General features: G+C 33.3%; 2 protein-coding genes across 2 annotated transcripts in view; one reads left to right on the forward strand and one right to left on the reverse strand.

The window, feature by feature from the left end:
- Positions 1–12,723, forward strand: part of vex (somatomedin B and thrombospondin type 1 domain containing protein vexed) — a 191,206-nt gene that overhangs the window by 159,692 nt on the left and 18,791 nt on the right. The window lies entirely within an intron of this gene.
- On the reverse strand, positions 7,337–8,495 carry LOC136342624 (uncharacterized). Its single transcript, XM_066288616.1, has 5 exons — positions 8,484–8,495; positions 8,392–8,442; positions 8,234–8,291; positions 7,520–7,882; positions 7,337–7,439 (listed from the first exon to the last, which is right to left on the reverse strand). Exons 1-5 carry the CDS (start codon positions 8,493–8,495, stop codon positions 7,435–7,437), a joined length of 489 nt encoding a protein of 162 aa, XP_066144713.1. The 3' UTR covers positions 7,337–7,434.

Raw genomic sequence — 12,723 nt, forward strand, 5'->3', positions numbered from 1 at the left:
AGTTAATAGGTAAATTTTATTGCGAATGCATTACATTCAATATATAAATTTTAATAAATCAGGAAAGGATCTCCTAAATCAGATTAAATTTCTTGGAAAGAAAGCAAGGTCTAAAGATATTTTCGAATCAAAAGGAAATAAATATGCCAACCCGAACTAGCAAGGCGGCAATACTTTTCAACAAAGACCAAGTTTATCTACGGGTCCCCCGGGCATTTTGTTTAATTCACTTCCGAAATCTGCGTTACTCCAGGTAAACTACGACCCCCGAGAGAGTCCATTTTCAGATATTTATTTCGAGAAACCGCTAAAAGTGAGAAAATACTCCCACTCTACTTATGTTAAGCCTCAGATATTGAAAGTTAGAGGAGACTCTCAAAGACTTTTATGATCATTACCTTCATTTAACAAATTTAAGACTAGGTATAGTAATATTATTGTTAGAGTCAAAACCATATCTGCAACGAACCTTTTGAACTTTATCTGTCAGCACTTCAGCACATTGAAGTTTATCCCATTCATAACTTTTCCATTTAACGAAATTCTCTTCTATGTGGCTAAAGTGTATTCAGTTTGTTCTAGCTGGAATAAATTGAATCACAATCAAGGAAATACCCGGAAATGACCGAATCCTTTCAAATGACTGAAAATCCTTTATCCCAAAACTCCATCCAGAAAATATCCCGATTTACTTCAGGATACGGATACGGTGTTTTTTGAAATTGCGACCGTCATACTTGAGTTCGTTAGTCTCTTTGAAGACATCTCACGTTGATTAGTTGAAATCCTAAAGTACAATTCAATCCTTTAAGCTATAGAATTACCTTTGTCCTATTATGGGATTGATTTCTTGAAATACGAACTATGTATGCCATCTCATTTACATGGCACTGTAACGAGGGATTAGGACCTTTTATGTAAGAGTATTTCCTTGCTAGTTGCAATGCTAGGTATTAAACTTCCATACTATCGAAATTAAACAAGAATTCTTGTGAGTAATGTCAAACCTTGGCCAATCCCATGTTTTGTGAAATATTTTCCTTACGTGCGCGTGGAAAACATTTACACACGCTTCAGCAAACAGGTGTGTCTATGACGTCGATTAATAATCAGGATGTTTTAATATATGAACGTAATAAATTAATAGGAGTCGAACTTATTAATAACTCATTAATATTCGCGTTAGTTCGGGTTAGTCCATATATTTCCGTCGAGTTCATCGAGAGAAAACAAGAAAAATTATTAACGTATTAAATTCAAAAAAACTGTATACTTCTTCTAAAGTCGAGTTGTTCAATTATGGCTTAAGCTTGGTTCGTGTAAACTCGATCCTCCTCAATTTTGACGTCATAAAAAATAAAAAACAATTTTAGTGCCTTTATAGATAAATGTGACATAAATAAATTCCTTACATGTTTTCTGATACACGAGGTTCGACAGTAGCAAAACCAACCTGTAAGCAAGACAGTTACGTCATCCAATCAAGCTTTCTAAATCATACATTAAATGGTAGTTATTAATGAATGAGTTTGAATGATTTAATGTATCAACTAATTTAAAGTTAATAAAGTTAATTGTGGAATCTCCACAGAAAGAATGGACAAAATTTGTGTATGGCCTATAAAACAAATTTTTATTTATAGCCCAATAAATCCTGCATGTTTTCTATGAATGCACCTCGTGGCAAATTTTACACATTTATTCAAAATTTGATCCGCATTTTACATAGTGTATCCGGAGTTTATTTTCAAAAAGAGTCCAGATAAATCTGATAATATCGACAATTTATTCTCTGCACGTAAAATGGGGCGGACATAAATAACGTAATGCAATTTCGTAACATGATAAAATAATACCCTGTTTTGATTTAATATATAGCCCATTGTTTTTATTGGATTATAACCTTTGAGGTGTTTCTATATTGGATTTATAGTCTGTAATGTCTTTAATTGTTTAACAAAAAGTTCGGCACTTAGATGAAAGAAATTTGAAAACTTAATGTAGTTCAGATAAGTTCAAACACGCTGAAGTTTAGGATCCTGGCAATGGTCGATAATTGTCTTTGTTAGAAAAAAGAAACAAAATCTTTGATGTATACTATCAAGCAGAAGATGGCTTTTCCAAGTAACACTTTGAGTGTCAGAATATGGATAAATAAAAAAAGATAATCTCTTTTTGAAATAAATTAAATACTAAAAATTACAAAATAAAGCGGGGATTTGAGTAAACAAAACAAAAATGAAATTTAATTCAGAATTGTCACTCAAAGTCAATATATAAAATTAATGGGTAAAAAACGTATTTTCTTAAATAAATTTGAATCGTTTAAAAATTTATTTTAAAATTGTAATTGCTTGCCTTTAGTTCACCTTTCAAAATTGTCAAAAATACCGTAGAAGAAGGTTAGAAAAAAAAAGATTAAAAAGATTTTAAGAAAAAAGTAATGCCATGGTCTTATTTGTTCGGAATCCAACTTCCAACCAACGCCATTTTCGAAAAGTCTCATGCTCACTTAACTTAATATAATCTATTTTAAAATTATATCAATTCCTGTAGGCTCAAAAAGCTTAAATGAGAAGAATAACATAAGAATAAACATAGACGACAACGACTGTGATTCGAAGTCCTTGTAAAGACCAAACAGAAACATTAATGATTCATATAATAAAGCAATGAGGATCGCGAGTTTTACAATACACCAAAGTAAAGCTTCACGGATATGAGAAATATCTAACATCAAAGTCTACTAGAAATATGATTTGTCGCACTGAGGATGTTAGATATCGGACACATGACACTATGCCTTTAATTATAAATTTGACATATAAAGTTTTCGTATGTTTTGCGAAAATTGCACTCAGGTTTATGAAAACTGCAATTCTTCAATTTTCATATTAACTGAAATATTCATCAGGACATCGAAATTCGAAAACATTCTAACCTTCTGATTTTTATTTCTTTATGTTTTTTTATTCATTTTATTTCCTTTAACTTAATTCACAAATCTCCTTTAGCGTTTTGTTCTAATTACACAAAAGCTTCGACAATCTGAAGTTCACTTCCTTTATTCGCCTAGTTAACTAATGATGCTACGCACCGTAAGCTGACAACGAAGAAATTAGTTTTTCTATATTTAAATATTTAAAAATATAATCTACTTTAGAAATAAGCAATAAATGAGACTTGAAACTAGTTTAATTAGCATAATGAGGGATAAACAGGAGTTCAAAATTTTCTTACCTCAGAAAAAATTGCGAGTTCGTCCATATTATAAAGTCGATATTCTTCAATGTCGTTTTCCTAATGTTTTTTGGACATGTATGCATTGAAGATTCATTAATTTACGAATAGAATGTCAAATATGGCTGAAACGGGTCGTAGTAAGTGTATATAATCACTATATTAAACAGGCGGGAGTGATCCAAATATCTGTCAATAATGAACCGGAGCAATAGAATAAAACAAAAGTTAAAAGTTTATCTTTGAAACACTTAAGGGCTCGCCAGTTGGGAGTGCTTTTGCCTATATCTACATCCAAAACAATACTCCTAAACTTTATTATTTATAAAAATATAGTAGTACATATGTAAGTGAGACACACAATAGCGAAGGCAAGAACTTTGCAAAAACGAGTAAAAACTAATAGGAAGTTCAAGGAAGTTCCGAATAACCTGAAAACTTACGTTTATCCTTTTTGGAGTCCGTTTCCTTTGACGAACAAAGAATTTAATTCCCGCTATTTCTTGGCCATTTTCCATTTATGAAGCTCGCCTTATCGTTACGTTTGCCCTTTCATTAATTATAGTTGGAAGAATTTAATTTTACTTGAAGTAATTAGGAAAGTTGAACAAACAACAATGGTCTAAGAATTGCAGGAGATCAACCCGAGTGGTGGTAGAATAGCTAAATGAAAGATTAATGGATTTTAGAGGTTGTTTCACTTAACAATTTTGCCAAGTAAGAAATAAGTGATAATTAATAATATTTTAGAAGTTTTCGGACAACTCTTTATTTGCTAATAGCGATTTAGGTATTAAGAGCGAAAACTTGTATTTTGTGGTTCGATAAGTCGTGATAAACACAAAATCTTGTGAAAGCGACATGTCTTTGCTCTCAAATCACACATTTCTTGTCTGTTTCTAAGAATGAAAAGAGACACGACAGGTTTTAACGAGTAAGTAAGTAAGAAGACACATTTCTAAGCTGGGGCAGACACTTTTCGTTATACTCTCGTACAAACATGTTATTTTCTAGAACTATCTAAATGAAAATCGAGTAAAAGACGGTTTAACTTAAATAATTATACAAATCATAACGATTTTCATGTCAGTATATTTATATTTTGTATTGTTTTACCAAGAGCCAACTTTGCCATACAAAATATTTTGCGAAGGGCTTGATAAAAAACTATCCTGAGCTCCAGAACAATGGTCTGCCCAGAATGAATAATATGTCGACCTGCTTCTTGTTCTATTTCCGTCCAGTCTTTTGAACTGAACTGGAACCGGTCCCGCAGGTCATAGTATAAAGTTGGGAAATATCAAAATCTGTTAGTTTGGAAAGTAGCAGAGATATATCTTTGCAGCCACCTTGCAATTTTGTTATTATAGATAGTGTAATATGTCTGGTTTCATAAAATTATGTGAAATTGTTTCTATCGATTATGTAACTATCTTATCTTCTTGCAAAATTCTGAGAAATTACTCTAATTTCAAGATTAAAGAAAAAAGCCAAACAATTTAATCATTTTTTCACTCGGAAAAATGACGGGTGGCATAACAAACGCCTTTGGGTAAAATACAAATTTTTCGTATAAACAACTAAATTTACCTATCGTTAAATATCAGTTTGTTTATATTTTTATCTCATTTAAAAATTTTATTTTTACTGGAGTTATCACATTTTATTTAATCGAGCATTTCGATTGTTTGTGTTGTTTATTTTTGTTTTTTTTTGGGACAAAAGTAAAAATACTATATCGAACTGAATTATGAATCCAACACCTGACAGAACTATTTTGATTGGTCAAAGTAAGGAAATTTGCAAACTTATCTGTGTTTTCTGTTGGGAACACTAATTGCGTTATGAAATGTGTATGCTGTTCCTCGTATTAAGGTTGAACAATCATTATAAAATCTCAAAAATAACTACAAATTTCAACCCTATAGTAATTTTAAAAGTCTCCAAAGTTAGGCTTACAGCACTGTAGAAAAATAGTTTACGTTTCCTAACTCCATTATCGGGCATTTCCAATTGAAATTATTTACAACAATCATAGCCAATAGAATAGAAGACGAATAACTATAGCACTAGGATAATGTAGTTTATAACCAAACTACTAGCAATGTAGAAAAGTGGCCAAAACCGTTCCTAATTAACAAAAATTATTTATATCATCAAAAAAGGATAAAAATGGGAAGTTTGCATTGTAACACGGAAAAAGAGATATCCCAAAGCCCTAAAATAAACTACGTATCTCCCGGGGAAAATATTTATACATTTTCTTTCTTTCTCTGACCCTGCGTGATCCCACTTCTGACACGGGTCAGTGCCTGGATGGGATTTTATCAGATGTTTAACTAATACCTACTTGTTTAAGAGTGTCAGGAACACGTGAATTGTTTTTTTTTTTGCTTTGCATTTCCCCTCAGACCGTTTTATGGTTACACAGTGCTTAAATTATTTCAAAGCCGAATCGGTTTACTTATTATTTACATTAAACTCGAAACCTTTATGAAAGTTACTCATAAGTTAAAACTTGAAAGTAGATTCGAAGAATTACTAATAACAAACGTTATTACCGGGAGTTGTACATCGTAGACAGGTAAATGTAATCAAATTATTCAAACCGAGTTCACGTTACCTACCTGTTTTTAATGTAACTGAATCCAAGCGCATATTATTTGCATCACCCGGTAATTGTAGTCGGCAAACTAGCTGTGCATCCACGTGATCCCACGGGAACTACCAGAGGCGCGTTTCAGGTTTCCCCAGTTTAAACCGATAAATCTTTCCCTATGTCACCCCTGAAGGAGATATGCTGTCAGTTTGTAGGATTTTTATCTTTAAGGAATTTTGAGAGAACCAGGTGTCGATGAACTCGTGTATTTGTGACAAGGATTTATAATGAAATACACCTTCGTTCTGTAATCGAATTCTTGAAATTGGCACAATGAAAAACAGGTTCTTTTTTGTTCTGGTACATTAGTTCGGTTCAGAAATTCTATTATTTTGTTCTCGAAGCTTGAAGACGTGTCACATAAGTTTATAAATCGATTGAAAAATTGACCTATAACTTCACTGGTCTTAAAATAAGGAAAAAATGGAATATTCCATTGCCATGAGGGAATTAAATGTGTTCCAACCGTGCGGGATAGATTGTTAATTATTTATGTTATTTTGTTTGGAGAAAATGCCTCACACACAAATCGTGGTTGTGGGACCGGTGGAATTGCAGTGGAACGAAAACCCTTATTTATTAACATTTCGGTAACAAACCTTTTTTTTATTTTATAACAATTTCCCTTTTGGTTCTGAACACGGTCACAGTTTTACGGATTTTCATCCGAGCCCTTAAAACTAGGATGATTGTTACTCTCAGTTAGTTCTACTTGAGAATAATGCGCAATTTCACCATTCCAACAATTCCTACTTGTGGGCGAATCATTATTTTCGAACAAAATTTAAAGAAAAAGCAATTAAAGATATCGAGTAAAATATTGACTTTCAGTTGGAAATACTTTTAATGTCTTATCCATTATATGATGAATATGAAGGAACGAAACAAATAGGAATAAAAATTTTGAAAACCTAGTAAATATTTTACATAAAGCATCATATGTCTTATTGAATATTAGTAATATACTGATCATTAAGACCAACAGATTCCCACACATAACGAAAATTTTTTCTTGGTTTAAAGGATGGAAATAGACCGAAAAGAAATTCAATTTATTTACCTGGAGATCATGTTATTTGCTTAGAACCTCATATGTTTAGGAAATACCTCAAATCTTCTGTTCATACGGAAAATTTCGATATTGAGATTCTTATATCTAATATTATTGATAATTTTCTCGTTATCGTTGCTTTAAAATTCAATCATTTTCCAAGCTTGAATCGAAATAAATTCCGCTTTTTTATTCTCAAAGTGTTCATTTAGCACTCACCTGGAAATCGAGTGTTTTTTCGCAGAGTGCCTCATACATATTCTGAGTACTCAAACAAGTTTTGATTGAGAATTAATCCAACATAATGCACATTAGTTTAATATTTCTGGGGAATAAAAAATTACGAAATTTATTTCTAATTTACTAAATAATAAAATTATTTAAATATTCTGTAGAATGAAAAAAATCTGAACTAATTCAATATTAATATTTGACTTTAATATTTCTATACTTTCGGTAATTTTTTTCTAGTTCCGCTTGATAGTTAATCTATAGAGAGTCAAAAGAAAATCAAATTTTGGGAAATTTTACTTCTTTTCTGATAACTTTCAAACATATTTTTTACTTACCCTTGACAAAAGCTGTAACTAAAAGGGCGTCTACAATATTATGGACCCCTTCATCTACTGGAACTTCTGAGGCTACACAAACTGCCTCAGCTTTGGTAAATAATTGAGGAGGATCCTCCCTCGGTGCTATTTCTGTGAAAGTTTTCAGAGTTTCGATTGCTAGAGTTTTAGCTGCAGGTGCCGGTTCGGTTACAGATGTGTTGCTCCCTTCGGGGACCGAAGCTGCCTCTGTTGGTGCTAGAGGAGTTTCACCTCCAGTTGTTACGATAAATTTATCTTCTGCTGAGGACTGTACTTCTATAGGCAACTGTACTGAAGGTTGACTATATACTTCGGATCCTTCACTTACGGTAGCTCCCTTTGCTTAAACAAAAAGAACCATTAGGACAATTTTTGCAGTTTAATTGGTAAATCAAAATTTATATGCTTATAGTAGTACAGTCAGAGTATTCTTTTCATAACTTTTTTATAAATCATATTTAGCTGAATCGCTCTATTCTTTCATACGTTAGCACATTATACTCAATTGACTCAGTATTTCTAGGACATCCTATATATTTAAAGAGTCAAGGCATTTGATCTCGGTCTCATTGAGTAGGTTTCTATTTTTCCTACACTTTCCTATAATTTCTCACTAATCATTAACTCAGGGAGTCTATTACAAGGCCATTACCCTATATCGATCAAAGATCATCACTTCTTATATCTTCATACACAAGACAGGAAATCGATGTGCCCGAAACCCGGAAACTATGCAAAATAACGGCAACCCCTAGAAAATTTGATTTAATGCCAAATCTGTCAGGCAGCCAATAAGAAAATTGGGATATTAATCATCGAAGTTTGGGCAAATGATGATGGCGCAATATTGCCAATGCGCCGACCTCCGGAATGGCAATAAAAACGATATTTTTTGCCATGTGCTAAAAACGAGGAGATGATAATAAAACCATCATTATGATACTTGATAAGGCATATTTAGATTTCCAGATGGGCTGCAGTTAGAGGCTTAACTGGACACTGAATGGAGTCTTCCAATTTCGATTGGGATAATTGGTCACGTAATCATTAAACAGTAACGCGCTTTGAGACCACAGGAAATTGTTTCGGGAATGCATTACAGGCAACCTCATAACGAGAATTGCTTGGCTAGAATGGAAGTGAAACGGCATTTGCATATAAGCTGTAATTTACATTAAGAACGATTAAATTTTTCCTTAAAGTAAGCCATTATGAGAATATGGTATTGTGTTGTATCTAAAAAAATAAAATCAATAAAAATTTTATTATGAAAACTAAATAAAAATTTACTTTCTCAGATATCTTTAAAGTATTGGAAATTTGCAATGTGTTAAAATTAGATATTAATAACCACTGAAAACCACAACTTTGCCTCCATTTAACTGATTCTACATTTCTTATAGTTTCCTAGGCTTTCATATTGCTAGTCGACTTAGGGACACCGTACTCATAAGAAAAAAACACCACTCTATACGCTGTTGCTATTCGGACTAAAACGAAGTTTTATAAGGAAAGAAAAGAATCATATTATTTTTGGCAACGATAAATTAATCGGTCAAAGCAATGGAAATAATTTAAAATTCAATTTTTGAAATTTCCTGGTAGAGTAAACGTACCAGGCAATTTCCACTCCTAAAACAATTGCAGTGGTATGAAGAAATTACGAACTCCTTTCTAATGGTAACTTCGACTGGTAAATTCGGTTCACACAAAAATTTTCCTTTTTCTAAACAACAAAAACCTTCAGGTTTACTCACACCGTACAAAGAAAAATAGCATTTTCAGCGCTTTACCGAAAACGATCGTCTTTAATGAACATCTCTCTTGACTTATACAATAAATTGCCCCCAGGTGTACGTGCGTGATCCTTCTTTGTCTGAGGCGAGAATTTGTCCGTGAAAATCTTACTGTGAAAATCTCATTAAAGCAGTCCGGAAAATGTAGCGAGCTCTGGGCTAGCAAATTAATATCATTAACGAGGGAAATATTTTTCATCCTAAAAAAACGGAAAAGCTAAATTTAAACTGTCTGCTTCAACTCAACAATTTTTCGTAGAAGTAAAGAATGTAGGTAGGAGAGAAAAAGCGGATTTCTTTTGCTTAGGCTGTTTGGGGTCCGTTTGTTTATTTTTTTTTAGTATTATATATCAGCTTGTACATATATATACGATAGAACTGCGGGTTATTACATATGTGCAAATAATGTTATTTTTTCATAACAAGTTCTTAGTTTAATCCCAATTGTCTCACACAAACTGTCAGAATTTGTGTCCTTTAAGACAATAACTTATAATGAAGCTAAGTCAACATGACTTACCTTTTTACCTTTATTTGCATTTTACTGCATAGAGTTGGAAAATTTGCGGCTAGGGACCATGTCAGCACTTTCTTATTCAATTTATCAACGTCAGGTCCTCCAACGAACAACGTCTCGGAACATGAAGCGGAAATTGTTCGTTTTCCGTCTGCGATAGCAGCTCCCAAGTTTACTTCGAACTCTTAGGCTCATGGCCACTCTTTTGGAAACTTCGTACATATAGATTTATTCTCAAGAGCGTGTGGTTGGAAATGGAAGAACGGTTTTCAGTCATCTGTTAAATATTTGACATTTTGGCTCACAAGTTAATTCGCAATAAAGTGTTCGAAACTCTAGTGGCTACTACTATACCGAAACCGAGATTATACATGTATGAGTAAGCCTCGGTTTTGATCCCAATATACAATACCGCGACTTAATTCTAATTACCAAGGCCGAAACCATATAAGTCTCGGTCTCACAACGATCTAATTTCAAATCAAGCCACATCGCACAACATTAAGCATCCCCAATTCCAGGATCGTATAACTAAAATTTGCATTGCATAATTCTAGCTTGCAATACATTGAAAATTGTGGATAATAAAAAATCTTTACGGGATATATTGTTTTTTCACATCAAAAATATCTGAAAATCAAATTCTGTGTCAAAAATCTAATTTGAATCTGACATCACAGCAAATCAAAGACGTCACTAGTCATTTGAATAATATCCACGAATATAACAGATGTTGAGAATTTCTAATAAGATCCCAATGTAACACTCCATATTTTTTGTACTAAGGAAACTGGAAAATCACTCTATGAAAGTTCTTATAGTATTCATATAATTAAGGACCCAGTAGAAGTTGACGACGTACAATGAGTCTGCCAGTAAAAGATGTGGATAACTAAAATTTCTTTTCCAGATTTAGTGCAGAGCTGTAACAGTTCATGTTATAAGTTTTTAAACAAAGTTCAACTAACACAAGGTATTAACTTTCCAATTGTAATTTATGGGGAACACGTGCAAAAATGATTTGTACAACCTGTGTGATTAAACATGATAAAAAATAGGACCTGTTTTCAGAAGAGGACCATTTCCCGGTTATTAAAGTTAACAAGCTGGGAAGCCGAGAAAAAAATAAATGAGCAAAAGTTGCATTTAGAGGGTTCATATTCACGAACTTCTTGTTAATTTCTGCGTAACGAATTTGTTCTTCGTTTTTGTTAGTTAATGTAAATGTACTCTGAATGTTGATTTTAGTATGTAGAATTTTCACAACCATCTTCATTTTCTATCCCACTGAAACGTATTAGGGGTACAAATAAGTTTCCGCCGTTTAACAAAGCATGGTCCCACCAGAAGGTTATGCTGAAATTGCTAGATGTAAATCTTACTATCGCAAGTTTGATCAACTAGTAACAACATAACCTAGAAGTATTAGTGGTTTCGTATCAGCATCACATTTTTTTTTCTTGCAAAAATGTCAAGTTTTGTGCCGAATAAGCGTCATTTGCGGGAACTTTTGATTTACTTCTTTAATTTGAAGAAATCTGCAGCTGAGGCGCATCGATTGCTTGTAGAAGCATATGGTGAGGCTGCTTTGAGTGAGAGAAGTTGTCGTGAGTGGTTTCACAAGTTTAAAAACGGTGAGTTTAACGTGGAAGACAAAGGACGCAGTGGAAGGCCGAAAACGTACGAAGATACGGAATTGGAAGTGTTATTGGAGGAAGATTCGTCTCAAACACAAAAAGAACTTGCACTTACATTAGAAGTGACGCAACAAGCAATTTCACATCGTTTAAAAATGTTGGGAATGATTCAAAAACAAGGAAATTGGGTTCCTTATGAACTGAAACCCAGAGACGTCGAACGCCGATTTTGCATGAGTGAAATGCTGCTTGCCAGGCATAAAACAAAGGGTTTTTTGCATCGTGTAGTCACTGGGGATGAAAAATGGATCCATTATGATAACCCAAAGAAGAAATCATGGGGTCCACCTGGCCATGTTTCAACATCAGTAGCCAAATCAAATATTCATGGAAAAAAACTCATGTTGTGTATTTGGTGGGATCAACTTGGTGTTGTATATTATGAGTTGCTCAAATCGAACGAAACTATTACTGGAACTCTCTACCGAACACAATTAATGAGATTGAGCCGAGCACTCAAGGAAAAACGCGCTCATTACTACTCTAGACATGACAAGATTATTCTCCTACATGATAATGCTCGTCCGCATGTTGCGGCACCGGTTAAAACCTATTTGGAAACACTTAATTGGGAAGTCCTACCCCACCCGCCATATTCACCAGACCTTGCCCCATCCGACTACCACTTGTTTCGATCAATGGCACACGGTCTGTCTGAGCAGCGCTTTACATCATATGAAGATACCAAAAATTGGGTCGATTCATGGATAGCTTCAAAAGATGAAGAGTTTTTTCGCCGTGGTATCCGAATGCTGCCAGAAAGATGGGAAAAAGTAGTGGCCGTTGATGGGCAATACTTTGAATAAAACGTAATATCCCGTTCTTTCACAATTAATTCCAATTTTTTTATAGAAAACGGCGGAAACTTATTTGTACCCCTAATATTTTATAGAGATGTTCTTGTTAAGTGGCTCGTGATATCCTCAAAATCACTGGAAAAAAACTTAAAAAACAAAACTATTATAATTCACAAAGAAAATCAAATTATAGGACAAATATGTAATTTACCATATGAATCAGAAGTGTTTTAACTCTAGCTCCATTAAGGAATTTAATCATGTTATCTATAGTGAAGATAAATCAATTATTTCGGTCTATATTTTATAGTCTAGTGTAAGGAAACACTAATTTTCCAATAATAAATGCGTATTTTAAGTATTTTTCCACGGTTTT

The sequence above is a fragment of the Euwallacea fornicatus genome, chromosome 12 (assembly GCF_040115645.1).
Source record: "Euwallacea fornicatus isolate EFF26 chromosome 12, ASM4011564v1, whole genome shotgun sequence".
Taxonomy (NCBI): domain Eukaryota; kingdom Metazoa; phylum Arthropoda; class Insecta; order Coleoptera; family Curculionidae; genus Euwallacea; species Euwallacea fornicatus.

Excerpts from the sequence above, each read along its gene's own strand:
- LOC136342624 (XM_066288616.1), bottom strand. Across the intron at positions 8,292-8,391 it reads TTCCGGAGGTCGGCGCATTG|GGGTTGCCGTTATTTTGCAT; the intron begins GCAATATTGCGC and ends CAAATTTTCTAG. Across the intron at positions 7,883-8,233 it reads ACATCGATTTCCTGTCTTGT|CAAAGGGAGCTACCGTAAGT; the intron begins GTATGAAGATAT and ends TTTTTGTTTAAG.